The following is a 17383-nucleotide window of genomic DNA, read 5'->3' as shown; positions in this document are numbered from 1 at the left end:
ACTATTTCTCTGAGAAAATACATAAATAGGACACACCTCTGAGACCAGCATGATATGTATACCCAGTGTCATGGCATCCACAACAGCTATTCTATTTGTTTCCACAGGCAAACATGCAGAGAACTTCATAGAGAATGAGCAATACTCATCTAACAGGAAAAATAGATAGATAAAGACAATTCAAGAAGAGGTAAGGATGAAAGATATTTTTATTTTGATCAACAAAAACCAGTGAACTATTAGGAAATAAAATAATAGTAACAAATAATGAAATTAAGAATAAAAATCTAAGCAGATTTTAGAAATAACATTTTACCAAAAGTTGAAGTATTTCCTGGTAGGCTGGGGAGATGGCTCAGTGGTTATAACATTTGTCCTATAAGAGTGATCTTCAGAACCCATGTAAAAGCAGGTTATGTCAGCTACCTGGAACCTCAGAACGCAGGAGATAGAAAGAAGAACTTCCCACAACTCAGGCAAGCTGGCTAACTATACTAGTAAAATCTGCGAGCTGTAGAATCTTCTAGATATCCTGGCTCAATAAATGAGTGGAGTGGAGAGTGACTGAGGAAGACACTCAGTGTCAACTCTGAGCTGTCACATACACTGGCACAAAAGTGCTTATGCACCACCCCCACATGCATACCCATCCACAGACAGACAAACACACATACATATGCAAAATCCCTGTACAAGGACGTGTAGGTGAAACTAAGTTGTCTCAAAGAATCCATCCTGTGCTTTGAACATGGTGGACTTGCTGAACTCAGTGAGAGGATTCCAGATCAGTTAACTTAGCTGGAAGCAGATGCTTTGGAGTCCAACAGAAAGAGTACAATGTTTCTGGAAGACATCATAGGAAACTTTTATTAGTCATGTCATGTTAACTACCTGTATTTTAGAACTACTTTTTTGAGTGCAAAAATAAATAAAATAAATGAGTTCTGTTAAAATTACTAATTTATTATACAATGTGTTTTATAAGATATGATAAAATCTAGAAAAATGAAACGAAAAGACAAAGTATAAAAACTTAATAGAAATAGTATGTCTGGCAGTCATGAAAAGCTGTGCTCTCTCACTATTATTAGTCTACTAAGTTCTTTCCAGTTCTACACTTAATGTTCATGGAACAGTCTGAAGATGTCCCTCTGCTATTATTTAGTTACCAGTGACTCACTCTATTGACACCAGATGAGTCAAGGGGAATTAAGGTGTCTTCATGTATGTACAGACTCCACATAAGAGAAGTTCAATTCTTACTCAAACGACTGTCCATATTTGGTATTGTCAATATCACAATGAGGGGGAAAGGGTCTTCCATCTTAGAGTTTATCAGTTGAAGAGTACCAAAAGGATGACTTTAAAGAAAATAAAATTAATTTGTGTGTGTGTGTGTGTGTGTGTGTGTGTGTGTGTGTGTCTATATGCTCACCATGTGTATGCCATACCCATGTTGGTTAGCAGAAGGCATCATATTCCCTGAAACCGGAGTTACAGGCAGATGTGGACTGCCTTGCATGACTGATCAGAATCAAAATGCATATTCAGCATCTCTCCAGGCCCACAGAGAGGGAGGTATATCAATCTGGATATGAAAAAAACAAAAACACAAATGAAAAATTAACTTCCATTTAAAACAAGAGTTCTCAATTTGTGGATCATGACCCTTTTGGGGGGCATATATCAGATATTCTGCTTATCAGGTATTTACATTATGACTCATAACAGTAGAAAGATTTCAGTTATGACATAACAAAGAAACATCATGGTTGGAAGTCACCACAGTGCAAGGAACTCTATTAAAAGTTCAAAGCATTAGGAAGATTAAGAACCACTAACCTAAGAGATCTTGTTCTTCCTACCTCAAAACAAACAAACAAAAACAAGCAAACAAACTTTATTCACATATGTGGATAAGCATGATGCATGTGATTACACACATACAACAGAGTCTATGCTACCCTTTCTCACTTCATCTACATATCACAAGTAATTTTTAAAGCTATATTCTCTGTATATTGCCCAAGATGACATCAAATTTCTTGGTGAAAGCAAATCCTGCCTCAGCTTTGTAAATAATTGAGACTATGATTGCATGCTACCATTCCCTGAAGTAACTCTACTTTATAAATGAGGAAGTGAGGCATTTGGTTGGCAGATAGCCCTCTGCCACATCTCATCAAAAACTGATCCTTATTTTGAATTTAGTATAATACTAACAACCCAAGTTGTTATAAAAAAGTTAGTAAAATAGTTAATTTGTACTGATATTCTACCATAGAAGTGAAGAGGTAAAGTCTTCTTTATCATAATTTTACTGTTAAAAAAAGAAAAACAAACTTACATCTTAGTTTTTTATTAAGAATCATTGGAGGTACTATGCACTGATTCCTTCCAGCTGAGCTTGGACTGGAAATTACTAAGCTCTTAAGGATAGTCACTGAATTTTAGAGGACGCCTCTCCTGGAAGAATACTCTCCCTCTATTTTATGCCTTCCTGCTGTGAATATATCAACATGGCCACAGAATTTTAAACTCATGCACAAGGAAGATACTCCAGCTGAGGTAGCAATTGAAAATTGGAAATATAATAAATTGAAATATGGTATTTTTCTTTTCACGCTGGATCGAAAATTCGTAAGAAGAGGAGAAGCTCCTTCTCAAACATTTTGGTTTTCTGTCTCCATGAGCAGCTTCCAGGCAAGAGGAGGCACAAGGAAACTTTCCATTTACCAATCCAAAGTCTATGGTTCTAACAGGAAAATTGTATCACATGGTTTCCAAAGAAAATTTTAAGACATATTCACATACAATAAGCTTTTTCTTTTACTTAATAAAATTATTAGTCTCTGAAGTATTTTGATTTATCTTAAAAAGACATAGATATATCTGAGATGATATGGAAACTGGAAAGGGAAAAAATACAGTGGGTAAGCATCCTTTCCATAGGATTATCCTGTAACTTTATCCTTAATATGGAGCAAAAGCTCAGAGACATACTTCCTGCTCTTGATCACATGGTATTGATCAAACCATGTGAGCAGTTTTATGTCTGTGTCTTGACAGGAGGCAAAAATGTATCGTCCTACTTGTAAGTAGAATATCTACCTACAAGGAGGTGAGAATATAGATAAAAATTGCAAGCCCAGATGATCTCAATGAAAAATATAACAAGATATAAAAATTACCAAATTCAGTTAAATAAAAGTTATCATAAATACTAAAAATTGGTCTATGAAATAACAAAAGCATCATTAACGTGTTGCCTAAGACATGTGTAGAGCATGTGTAGGTTAAACAAATGAAAAAGGCAGTATGAAAAACCAACAAGAATCCAATCAATGTTAGAGTGTGCATATCAATATCAGAAGACATATAAATTAGATGAATCAATATTACTGCAGAAATAAGATGAATATTACATAGGCTGAAAGAATTTCTGAGCACATATCATGATTCATAATAAGGCTTCAGATACAAAATAAAAAATTGGATCAGATCAAAAATATATATAGATATATCCATGGTTATAAACAGATTTCCTGTTTGTAAAATTTTAAAAATGCGTTAAAATAGCATATATAAATAACCTTATCAGTGGACATAAACATCTTTTTTAAATATATTTTTTCATGTCAATAAGACACAAATTCAACAAATTTAAAGAGCATAAACCAACGGAGATGTATTCTCTAGTAGAACAGAATTAAATCAGAAACTAGAGTACATAGAAAATCTGAAAATACTTGTAAAGAAAACAATATTTTAGTAAATTAGTAATTTCTTCAGAAGCAGAAAGGGCAATTATTAAATATTTTGCATAAAATAAATATAAAAATACTTCAAAGTTCATGAATTAATAAATATTTTGAATAAAATAGATTTAAAATATTTCAGAGTTCATGAACTACAGCAGATTATCTGTTCAGAGAGGAAAATATAGCATTAGTTATTGTGATTAGTTATCTGTTTATGATTTTTTTCGAGGTAACATCTCCCTACATTATGCATGTTGTCTGTGTCTTTGAGCTAAGTCCATGCTTCTATGCCAGCTTCTTCAGTAAACAGTGAAAGCCAGATGAGCAAAAAGTTGCAAAGATAAAATAAAATGTAGCAATGAAACATAAAACAACTAAAAGACAAATCAGTGAACAAAAACTAACTTTCTAAGACCAGTAAAAGGTTTTAATGTTAAACTAGGTTAACCAAACCAAAGGAAAGAAGACACAAAATAGCAAGATCAAGAAATGAGAAGGCAGGCCACAGAAATTAGTGGAGTAGGTCTGGAATATTCTGGAAAATGGTGTGTAACAACAACTGAACAACTTGGAAAACTTAACAAATGCAAGCTTAATCAAGGAAAAGAAACAGTAACTTGATCTTAGTTCTATGTGTTATTGTAACTGAATTTTTTTCTTAACTTTCCCACAAGGAAAGACTCTAGGAAGGGCTGTTTTGGTGTTGAATTTGAAACAGTTTTATTTCACAAATCTTTCCCAGGATACAGAAAAAGAAAAAGATTTCACAACTCACTTTGTTAGAGAAGCATCATGCTGATAACAATTCAGACAAGAATAAAACAAGATTAATATCACATATTAACACAGACAAAATAATTCTTAACAAAATGTCCACATATGTTGCCCCTCAGTAAGGTCTCCTAATACCAATACACCATAATCTATCATGGCTTTTTCTGAAGACATAAAGCTATTTCAAGTTATGAAAATTAACCTATTATACTGATGATATCAACACAGAAAAAAATCTATCTGAACATTAAAGTATCATATAAAAAACTGCAAAGCACTGTGGTAAACAATATCATTGTGAATAAAAATATTTGCACTTTGAACTATACTAGTAATAAAAGAATCTTATACAAACTGGGATACTATATGTAAAATTACATCAATTTAGGACTTTAAATAAAAGCCATGGCAACATTCAATGATGATTGACAGAGTATCTGAATAATAACTTCAAAAACTATTTGCCATTGCAAAAAAATCACATGAAAATATTTAAAAAAACGCCATTAAAATGTACAGGAAAATATAAACAAATACATGTAAGAATTGCTAGCACCAAAACTCAATACTTACAAGAGGAACACCCAAAATGCTAGAACTAATCTTGGCAATCTTGTTGGCAGTTTCTTACAATTTACATAAAGACTTTCTTGTAAAATCCTACATCTTTAAATCTAGATGTGTCTAGTAGGATCAGAAACCCATTGCCATTTTTCTTGAGTTCTCAGTAGTCCTCATTGTCCGTTATGTTCAGCGAGTCCGGTTTTATCCCAGGCTTTTTCAGACCCAGGCCAGCTGGCCTTGGTGAGTTCCCAGTAGAACATCCCCATTGTCTCAGTGTGTGGGTGCACCCCTTGCGGTCCTGAGTTCCTTGCTCGTACTCTCTCTCCTTCTGCTCCTGATTTGGACCTTGAGATTTCTGTCTGGTGCTCCAATGTGGGTCTCTATCTCTGTCTCCTTTCATCGCCTGATGAAGGTTAATATTCAGGAGGATGCCTATATGTTTTTCTTTGGGTTCTCCTTATTTAGCTTCTCTACAGTTTGGATGTTCACCTTACTGGACCTGGATGGAGGTGGGGGTTCCTTTGTCTTCCCACAGGGTAAGGAACCCTGATTGCTCTTTGGGTTGATTGGGAGAGGGGGAGGGAAATGGGAGGCGGTGGCGGGGAAGAGACAGAAATCTTTAATAAATAAATAAATTTATAAAAAAAAGACAGAAAAAAATTCTAGATGTGTCTAAAAGAAGTCAAAACATAGATAACTCTGAGAAACAGACTTTTAGTCTTATACCAGCTGTAATTTCAGCATTCTCAACTTGAAACCTCCCAAATTCCTGCTAGGGAGCAAATGGCCACACAGTTACATTACATACCCATCCATGAGAAGGTACTAAGAAAGAAAAAGGAACAGATGTTACCTGCAGTTCAATATTCAAATCTTCACAGCATAGGCTGAGGGGAAAAAACAGAACAGTCAAAAGCCTCCAAGATGCTCTTTGCATGGCATTCTGCAAAAGCAAGGCTGTACTGTCCAACTGCAAATAGATGAACTGGTTGGGTGAAGGTGGATGTAGGGGTGTTGACAAAGAATGAAAGGCAACTCTGTAGGAACTGTAAAAACACCCTAAATCATCATTGTGAGAGAAGGTACATGACTACCTAGTTATTAATTCCTACTGCACTATATATTTAAATGATAAATATTATTGTATTTAAATTATTATTAATTCAACCTGAAAGATAGATAAAAAAGAATCAAGGGGGAATTAACAGTCCTAAACAGAAATATTTGAAGAGAAAAAAAATATTCAACACACCTATGCACAATTCTTACCTACAACTTTATAGTTCTCAGTAGATACTAGATTTACTAGTTCACCAATTTCTTAAAAGATATTTAAGCCAGAAATTTTGGTAGAACTCAGGGCAAGCCAGTATGAGAAGAACTGTTCATGAACTCTAAATTATAAGGTGACAAACTAAAAAAAGCTTGCCTCCTGTGATCATGCATATCACCTGCCATATCATGACTACACAAAAGTGGTCTGAGAACAATTTGTCTTCCTTTCTTTCACTTGGCCTCTGAGGTATCTCTGGGAAATATAATCTCTTAAGTCTTCTTGAGGCGCTTTAGTTTTCTGTTAAAAAAAATAGTAAAATAAAATAGAAGAGGATGAGTTACTCTGCTTCTTAAACAACTTGTGCATGGGTGTGGTATGCAAATGTGTGTACGGTGTATGCATGTGTGTGTGTATGTGTGTGTGTGTGTGGTGAATGTACATGTGAGTATCTCTGTGTTGGATGCATATGTCTGTGTGTCTGTATGTATCTGTGTGCACATGAAGAGGCGAGAGGCGGATATCCTCTGTCACTCTCCAACTTAGTCCTTTGAGGCACGGACTGACACCAAACAGGAACTTATGGTTTTTGGCTTAGGTTGGCAGCTAGCAAGTCCTAGACATTCTCCTGCTTCTGGCTCTGCTCACTGCTACAGATACAGACACAGGTGGACCATGCCTGGTTTTGAAGGGGTGTTACAGTCACACTCTGATCTTCATGCTTATGTAGAAAGTACTGTGCTTCAGCCATCTATCCAACTCACAAAACATTTTTTATTAACAACATTATTTGTTTTTGCCTCCTGACTTTTGTGTCTTGAATTTCTCATGACAAATCCAAATGGAATAGCAAACACAGAAAATGAAGACAATATAAAATATTTATGAGTAATAATTTTGTAAAATGTTTGATGCATTTCAAATATTTTATAACATTCCAATTCTTTATTACAAAAATTGTGCATAGCATCAGTAAAAAATTTTCTCATTAAAATTGCTACAAAACAGTATATTTCCTGGGGTTTTTTAATCATTTTTTTTAATATGAGACAGGGTCTTGTGATTTAGCTCTGGCTGGCCTTGGAATCACTATGAAGCTCAGGCTGGCTTCAAACTCACAGTAATTCTTCTTCCTCAGCCTCCCATGTGCTGGGATTACAAGTATAATCCAATACAGCTGGCTAAGCCTGCTAACAAGGAAATCTTGTAGCACAAATTTAAACATTCAACAGAACACAAAATAAGATGGGAAGCTACATAATAGTTATACCCAAACCAGTGGAGATATGTATCATATGAAAGAAAATCTGAGATAAGATAGTGTTGGTGTGGTGGTTTGAATAAAAATAGCCCCATAGTACCATAGGAAGTGGCACTATTAGAAGGTAAGACTTTGCTGGAAAAGATTCATCACTGGGAGGTGGGTTTTGAGGTGGAAAATGCTCAAGCCAGATCTAGAGTAGCATTCACTTTCTGCTGCCTGCTGATATGGACATAGAACTCTCAGCTGCCTCGACAGCACCACTTCATGCCTGCTGCCATGGTCCCACGACAGAGATGATGGACTAACCTCTGAAACTCTAAGTCAGTCCTAATTAAATGTTTTCCTTTATGTGAGTTTCTGTGGTCATGGTGTCTCTTCGCAGGACCCTAGCTAGGAATTTTCGTTTTATTGACACACTCGTTAATTTTCAACATTTTTTTACGTGGTGCAGAGATCAACTGTCCTTGAAAGTAAATATTTTGGAATCTCATACTTTCATTTCTTTGCCTCCAATGTCTGAATTTTCCTATGCTTTGTGAAATGCAGGGCCGGTTTTAAATGTGTGCTTTACTATGCTTTGGGCAATGCTTCATAGAAACTCAGGTTGCTAAGAGAAACAGGCATTGATCAACCCTTACAACAACAGGGTGACCTATTCTCATAAAACACCACATAAGTGATGCTAGGCCACTGAAATGGGCCCAGCAGGTGCTGTGCTAGACAGGATGGAGGCACAGGTGAGTGCCCCTGGATGTATAGACTACTCCTATCCTTATTTTTAGTCACAAGAGAAGCTACAAATATGAACATCCCGCAACTCTTTTTTTTTTTTTTTTTTTTTACCTTTACTCACATTTCAAGTTGATAAAAAGTATCATTAGAGTCCTGGAGAAGATGGTACACATTTATTATGTTTGTTTTCTCTCTCTGCTCAGAGACAAATATGACACAAGTACTGAGCTAAGGAAACATTCCCACTTTAAACTTGGAACCGCGAGCTACAGGTCTACATGTGTATGCACCAAGTAAGAATAGAACACTTTATTCCTACTTCATGAATTAAGACCCAAGGAACCTCAGGTAGTAACAAACACTTTGAACCAGCCAGTGAAAAGAGCAATTGACTCTCCAATCATCACAGAAAATATGTTGAACTCAAATCTCTCCCATAGGATACTTTGTCTTCCACAGTAGTTATATGACAATTTCCATTGTCATTCCCACTACATTTAGACTCTGGGTTGGGGAGAATGTTTCCAGAGAACACTGAAGGGAAGCGACCCAGCCTGAGCACAGTAGCTGGGACCTTGTCTAGAATTTGAAAACTTGGTGAGAGGACGAAAAAGTTAGTGCTGGCCCTCCATTCTGCTACGTGGCTCACCATGGTATGGCCAGAGCTGTCCCAGGTGCTTTTCTGCTATGGCAGTCTGCAGTCCCTGAAACTGCTACTATAGTAAACTTCTTTGAGGTTGTCCCTTAGGTTGTTTCAGTAGGTGTACCAGCAATAAAAGTAACTGATACACTTGTTTTCAGTCTGGATCGGATACATGTCTGCTATTCATCTTCTCAAATACCTCACATTTAAATCAATGATTTTGTCCTCCATTGCCAAGAAGCTATACAGCGAAGTGACAGTTCACCTCAGTTGAATTGAAGGGGTCATGTATTGGGCCACAAGTTGTGGCACACAACTTTAATCTCAGCAATAGGTATCTGTGAGTTTGAGGTCTGCCTGACCTACACAGTGAGATCCAGGTCATCCAAGGCTATGCAGAGAGACACTGTCTCAAAATAAAACAATCAACAAGAATATTGAAGTGTTTTTTATATTAGGAAAAATAAATGATGCTATATTAAAATGTAGAAAGCAACTGGTATTAGCTTAAGATCTTGACTAAATATACTAATACATATATCCACAGTGGTGACACTATGATGCACATATTAAAACAGACAAGAAAAGGGAGTCAGTTTTACAGAAATGAGGTGATGAGGGAGGAGGATGGGGATTTAAAATGAATAAAAAAGGTAATAGAAATTCATGAAACTGTAAAAATAAATTTAAAAATCAACCACTGCCTCTGTTCAACCAGAAAGTTTCTAAAAATGAGGCTTTTGGACTGGCCATGTGAATTGGGATGGGCAAAGTAAAGAATACTTTCCAACCTCATTTGTTCAATACTTCATGTAAGTTTTGAAATATGTCTTCTATCTTAAAGAATGCGGTGAGCATTTTGGAATGTGCAGTGGTGTTCACAAGATCAGTGTCCCTCATTCTCTGGCTTCTTCTATCACCAGCCACTGCTTGGTGTCCTTTTTCAGTGACATGAATGACTATTTTACATTCTCGAGATGTCTAGAAAAATCTGAGTTCATTCAAATCCAGTACAACTGTTTGTAGCTTTAAATTGCAGTCAACTTTCTGTTATTTCTTTCCCATCCAACATCAAGCAAACATTCTAACAGAATTTTTCACAGGAATAATAGAATTGGTCAGCTGTGACACCAGATAATCACAGTCCAAAATTATGGTGCCACATTTAGAATAAATACCCATATTAAAATCAAATATGATATTCAATCATTTGTAAAAATCAAAGAGACCCATAACAACTGATTTAGCATTTATCTAAATGTATATTAACATAAACTGTAAATATTTGAAAATGAAAATTTGTGTGCATAAATAAATTTTAGTAAATTGATTTGGTATTTCTATCATCAATTCCATGCACTTTGAAAATGTCGTTTCTGGGATTGATAAAAATAACTTTTCATTTAGAAAGTGAAAACAGCTAATATTGCTGAGTGTATAAAAGCAAATAAACTTTTAATGACATTTCAAAGATTTTTAATGTTTCACATGTGCCTGGGATTACAGATTAATATTTCTGATCCCATACCATTTTCCAAGATTTTGATGGAATATTGAAAATATGATCTATTAAAATATGAAAAATAACCAAAGATAGACGGAGCAATTGATTCAGGGTGATATGTAAGAACTGGAGCCATAATTTGAACCTTGTCATTTTGCGCTCATGGCCTCTGTCTGTTCTCTATATCTTCACATCACAGTTTTGATTGAACAACTCTCTATTTTGGCTACTAAAAGGTCTTTGTATTCATCAGGTACAGTCATGCCCCAAATTGAAATTGATAACTCACCATTGCCCCCAGAAGTCTTAGAGATTTTCTTTAGGAAACAATATCTGGGTGATGAATGTGTTGACTTAGATATTTTTATATAGGAATGTCTGGGTGATGCGTGTGCTGACTGAGGGGTCATTTTAACAGGGCTTCTCCAGACACAGGGTGTGTAGGCACAACGAATGTACATAGATGTGCCTTTTCATGGTTGTAAATACACCTATTTCTGTCGACACTAAGCTAACTATACTTACACTGTAATCTCCAGCCCCAACACTCAAACCTTTCATTATATGTCTTGAGTCCCTCACTTTAATAGTGAGACACTGACTTCCTACCACTATCCATCCTAATTGTTTAATTAAGACAAATCATTTTCTAAAGCTTTAACCCTTACATTCATAGGAAGTATTTTTAACTATCACAGTATAGTGCTTAAATGTTCCTACTTTTGTTTGGTATTAAAACCTTCATTAATTTTCAAAGTACTTAAGTTAAGATTCTCCCAACATGCTTCAATGTTGTCATTTAATATATTAATAACACAGTTTATTTTTGCTGTTAAATCATTTATTTCACACTGGAATTCTCTGACTTTTTAAATAACTTTACTTTCAATTAAAACTAATTCTAAGCTGGGCAGTGATGGTGGATGCCTTTAGTTGCAGTACTTGGGAGGCAGAGGCAGGCCGTTCTCTATGAGTTCAAGACCAGCCTGGTCTACAAGGAAAAACAGGCAAATTTCACATGGAAAGGAATTCCAAATAAGTTATATAAATGCTGTATTAAACTACACATCATCAAGGAGATGGAACACACTTCCCATCCAGGAAGTTTGCACTACACACTGTGCTTTCCTTCTCAAAAGTATAGACTGAAATGAGAGAAAGGGAAAAGTGGAACAAGCAGTAGCATAAGAGAGAGAGGGTATCCGATTAATGTGGCTTTAGCTTGGTGATCAAAGTTAGTGTTAGAAAAGTACCCGTGATATTGCATATCCTTGACCGGAGAGAGTGGGAATGAATGGGCCTTTATCTCTGTGACCATTTCAATGGGCAGAAACCCACTCTAAGAAAGACAACAAACAAACAAACAAACAAACAAAAAACCAGACAAACAATTAAAAAAAATAAGAAAAAAGCTAAGCTTAAGAATATACTATGACCATAAAATGGCTCTCTTAATTAAGATATGTGCTTCCCTGCTCCCCTATCCAACCTTCCTTTATCCCAATCATCCCGTCGCCCCAAGTTCTCCCCATCAAGGCGAGGTCCCCAGTTAGTTCCTGGGGCAGCTGAGGATAGGGAACCTGAAATGATCCTATCCTATAGCCATACTGATGAATATTTTGCATATCACCATAGAACCTTCATCTGGCGATGGATGGAGATAGAGACAGAGACCCACACTGGAGCTCCCAAGGTCCCAATGAGGAACAGAAGGAGGGAGAACATGAACAAAGAAGTCAGGACCACAAGGGGTGCACCCACCCACGGAGACAGTGGGGCTGATCTATTGGAGCTCACCAAGGCCAGCTGGACTGTGACTGAAAAAGCATGGGATAAAACCGGACTCTCTGAATATGGCGGACAATGAGGGCTGCTGAGAAGCCAAGGACAACGGCACTGGGTTTTGATCCTACGTAATGTCCTGGCTTTGTGGGAGCCTAGCCAGTTTGGATGTTCTCCTTCCTAGACCAGGATGGAGGGGGGAGGACTTTGGACTTTCCACAGGGTAGGGAACCCTGACTGCTCTTCAGACTGGAGAGGGAGGGGGAGAGGAGTGGAGGGAGGGGGAGAGGAGTGGGGGGAGGGGAGAGGAGTGGGGGGAGGGGGGAGGAATGGGAGGCTGGGAGGAGGCGGAAATTTTTTTCTCAATAAAAAAAAAAGAATATACTACGAATAGCTGGTTTGAGAGATTATGACAGCCTAGAGGAAGTTATAAGCACAGTATGACTAAATTCAAATGATCCTTGAATGAGAGGTCTAGATAGAAACAGGAAATTTGTACAAATACAAAAATCTAAGCAAAATATAATTTTAATTATGGTGAGTATAACAATTGCCTTATTAACTCTGACATTTCATTATTCATTATAATATTAATTATAAGGCATATGGGTATGTGTGCTCATATCATAATTATAGGCCCTCTGTTGTCCACTTTTCTTTATATCTAAAACCATAAAAGTTTATTTATACAAGAAATATATGAGGGAAAGCTTTGAAAAGAAGTGTAACCATGGCAAAGTTTAACACCAGTTATACCAAAAATTCTTTACCTTGGAGCTTTTGCCCACATCTATTGCTCAGCTCAAGGTGGTGCAGACCCAGTATGTGGAAGCCAATAATTGTCTGAATGTGCTGAACAAGAGCAACAAGGAAAAAGAATTACTGATCCCACTGATGAGTTCCATGTGTGCCCCTGGGAAGCTCCGTGATATGGAGCATGTGCTCCTAGATGTGGGAACTGGCTACTATGTGAAGACAGCTGAAGATGCCAAGGACTTCTTCAAAAGGAAGATAGACTTTCTTACCAAGCAGATGGAGAAAAACCAGCCAGCCCTACAGGAGAAGCATGCCATAAAACAAGCAGTCATGGAAATGATGAGCCAGAAGTACCAGCAGCTCACAGCTCCCGGAGAGACTCAGAAGGTTGCCAAGGCATGAGGATGTGTTGCAGGAATCAAGCAGTGAGGGGGGCCCGAGACTGTGGGCAGTGGCCTACTGGTGTCTGGGAAAAAGGTCTTGTGTTTAATGTTAATAAATGTGCTAGCTGAGCAAAAAAAAAAAAAAAAAAAAAAAAAAAAAAAAAAAAAAAAAAAAAAAAAAAACAGGGAAAAAGCAGCCCTTCAAATTCCAAGCTAGAACTTTAAGAAGGTGGTGTGATCAATTTACTGACAATAATGATTATGAATTGGAGGAGAATCAGGGGAAATTAGTTTGGATGTAATTTTAAAATTCATTGATATCCTCAATTCATCTCATGATCATCTCTATCTTGAAAAAATATGCAAATGTTTTAATATGTAATAGGCCAATAAGATGTAGAGAAATATAGCTTTTGCTTCAAAGGATTCTGGGAGATGATGGTACTCTTCAGTGTCAGCATTGAAGGATCTCTAAGCCTTGGTACAGTAGGCACAGCATCTTCCTGCAGGAAGCCATGGCGTTAGCTTGAGCGATTTCTCTTTTCCTACTTGAGACAACTCCCTGGATTCTAAGCAGTTGTTTATTCAAATGGGCTGTTTCTGTGCTTTCTAAAACAAGGCATTTCCAAAAATTTCAAAGACTTTTATCTCTTCCAAGTGTCAAGTTTCACATTTCTTCGTTCAGCAGTGAATAAATCCACAGGATATCTTATTTTCTGTCTTTATTGGACAGGATTGCTCTAAAGTATTTCTCTCAACAATATAAAATCAGTGGGGCCTCTGATGATGAGGCAGTAGTCTCCTGTTTCCCATAGTGAATTTCTTCCTGTGTGTTACTTTTTTTTCCTCTTTCTTCAGTGTGAAGATGATAGTAGGTATAAGATGTGTCAAATCTGAACACAGTGTTTCTAATGTCTTTCTCTTTCCTAACTGATTACAATTTCCAGTTGGTAAGCCCTTTTTAGCTAAAAGCATCAGACAAATACAGTAATCTCTTTCCTAAAGAGAACAATCGTTTCTTGAAATTTTTTGAAGGAGTGCTACCATCTATGAAAAGTTTAATTTCCAGGTCCATTGCCATCCTGCTTTTAGCTCATTCCCAGACAGGCATAGCTCAGTCTGGAAGAAGACACTCTTGGCAACTACTACAGCCAGATCGCTAAAATGGCGGCCAAACTTCCATCTCCTCTCGACAAATTCTTACAAAGATTTTTGCTTAAATATAGCATCATGAATGCACAGCTGCAGAGGATGTGCAAAACGGCCAAAATTGTACACATTGCAATCTGTGAGGGATTTTGCTTTCTTTTTATATCTGGGGTGTTGTTTCAAACAACCATGTGGATGCCGTCATTGGCATCCTGCCATTTCTTTGGCACATTCATAAAACAATTGGAATGTCAGTACCTGGGTGCTCTTCCCAGAGATGTGAATGCGATGCAAAACAGCTTTCCTTTCACTGAAATCAGCCTGAGATAGGAGCAGGCAATGGTTCAGGGATCATCTGTGAATAATGACTAAGTGTATTCTAGATGAAACACCACAAATCCCTCTCTCTGCTTTGCGTTTTCACACAGACATTGGCTTTTAGAGAATTTAAGGACCTTAAATATCACTTGGAAACACAGTCCCATTTATTTCAGCATAGAATGCAAAGGCATGACCTTGTTAGCATAATATTGTGTTATGAGTTTAGAGGCATCACAGTCCTTGAGGGCTGGAGAGAGCAGGGGGATTCCATGGCACATGGAGCATATGCTGTAGTAAAAATTCATATACACAATCATACCATCTCTATATATACACCAAAAAAGAAGATACAAGAAATGAAACATGAGTATGCCTGTCCATATGGTGTTTATTTTCAAAAGTAGAGACAGAGTCTCCCTTAGCAATGTTTTGAGAGCCACAGACACAGTTCAGTTTTTCCTTTTAAACTCCCAAACTACGTAAATTACTCAGAAGATGCAAGGTCCAAACAGCTCAAAAAACATCTAGGTTTTTCTTAAGGAATCATTTGGTCACTGTAGTTGAAGAAATTGGATGGAAGTGTGGGAAAATAGTAGCAAGAAATGTTTTTGAAGTCAATAATAAAATCTGCCAAAGAGGAACTTTGTGGAAAGAAGTTACTTAAACCTGAGCATGAATCTAACATTTAGGATAGGAGCTTCCAACAGATTTTGAGTATGTGCTCTAAAAGGTTGAGACACGAATGTTGGGCAGTACCACCTTTGCATACCTCTGACATCATTGATAAGAAGATTCAATTTAATAAATTGTTCGTGAACAAATAAACTTCTAAATCTGAGGGGTGGGCTCCCATCTTAGAGATTCACCACGCACGTTAGGTAATAAAAAGCTTAACAGTCTAACTGGGCTTTGGAGAACCAATGAAAATACTAAAAGGAAGGAAATGCACAAAATAGTTCTCTTTTTGTAGGAAGATATGCAAAAGTATTGTGAAGAATTAAGTAAAGTAAAAAAAAAACATGGAGAAAAAAGCAGGAGGTTCTGAGGAGATTCAGAGCAAGAGAGACAAGGACAACAGATATGCTTCTTGCAGGGATCTGAGTGTAAGAACAAGGGGTGTCAGCTTGGCTGTGAGATTGCTGTTGCGTCATAGTAAATTCAAAGGAGCAGGGTAATATCAGGTTAAGGATGTTAGAAATGATGGCATCTTTGTTTCATACTGAACATGAGTCAAAGAAGGTGTCAAATGAGCAAAGGAAGAAGCAAACAGATCTAGGACATATACAGGATGATTTATCAGAGACTTATAGTGGCATGCCATTACTAGAAGCAAGAAACCCTGTCCCTGACTGCCACTAAGGAGAAGAGGGGGCTAATATCCTAAGGTAGGAAAAAGTAGGCCACGGCCTGGAATGGTCTTGGCTCTTTCAAAATATATTAAGCATTCAAATGTTAGTTAAGAAATATTCTGGGTCTTGGTGACTGAGATATCCTGCTTAGCTATTATAATAACTTTGTCCTAAGATGTTTTGGATGTCTGCCAGTACAACCTGCCAGAGAAAAGGCAATAGTGACCTAGAAGTACGGTTTTACATTAAGCTGTTTCTGTATAGACACATATTCTAAAAATATTATTTCATTTTCTATTCCTATTATTGAGAAAGGTAGATAGTATTGAAAGAAAGAATCCTCAGAAATAATGGGTAAACTAACTCCTGATCACATACTGGGCAACTAACTATGTTGCAAAATACTATGATATCTTAGCAGCAGAAACTGTAGTTATGCTGGTGCTAAGAATAAACAGAAGACAAGTATACATACATCCAAAAGACCCTTCAGTGAAGGTGCAGAAAATTGGGCCAATAAGCCCACTCTTCTTCCTGGAGAAGAGGGATTCAACACTCACAAAGTGAAATGTAATAGGAAGGCCACTTGTTTATTTCCTGGCTGTTCAGCAGCTCACATGAAATAATCACACAGAAACTATATTATTTAAATCACTGCTTGGCCTATTAGCTCTAACTTCTTATTTATTAACTCTCACATCTTAATTTAACACACCTCCATTAATCTGTGCATCACCACAAGGTCATGGCCTACTAGCAGAGCTTCAACACATCTATCTTTGGTGCCAGGTCTTTGGCTTCTCCCTAACTCCTCCTTCTTTCTCCCAGCAGTCTCTTTAGTTTTCTCCACCTACCTTTATTTCCTGTGCAGGCCCAAGAAAGTTTCTTTATTAACCAATGATATTCACAGCATACAGAGGGGAATCCTATATTACCCCCTCTTTTCTGTTTAAATGAAAAGGAAGGTTTTAATGTTAACACAGTAAAATTACCTATAGCAAACAAGTGTTAAGCAAGAATTACAGTTGCAGGCCGGGCGGTGGTGGCGCACGCCTTTAATCCCAGCACTTGGGAGGCAGAGGCAGGCGGATCTCTGTGAGTTCGAGACCAGCCTGGTCTACAAGAGCT

At 37.1% G+C, this 17383-nt stretch overlaps 1 protein-coding gene across 1 annotated transcript; it reads left to right on the top strand.

The window, feature by feature from the left end:
* The first annotated feature begins 8361 nt into the window (after positions 1-8361).
* On the top strand, positions 8362-13455 carry LOC121453547 (prefoldin subunit 5-like). Its single transcript, XM_041660417.1, has 2 exons — positions 8362-8373; positions 13048-13455. Exons 1-2 carry the CDS (start codon positions 8362-8364, stop codon positions 13453-13455), a joined length of 420 nt encoding a protein of 139 aa, XP_041516351.1.
* Positions 13456-17383: the final 3928 nt, after the last annotated feature.

This window comes from Microtus oregoni, unplaced genomic scaffold (assembly GCF_018167655.1).
Source record: "Microtus oregoni isolate MIOR12 unplaced genomic scaffold, Mior012 000011F_ref0000422, whole genome shotgun sequence".
Lineage (NCBI taxonomy): Eukaryota > Metazoa > Chordata > Mammalia > Rodentia > Cricetidae > Microtus > Microtus oregoni.
Note: the sequence above shows the minus strand (reverse complement) of the source record. Positions and strands in the feature narration are given on the sequence as shown.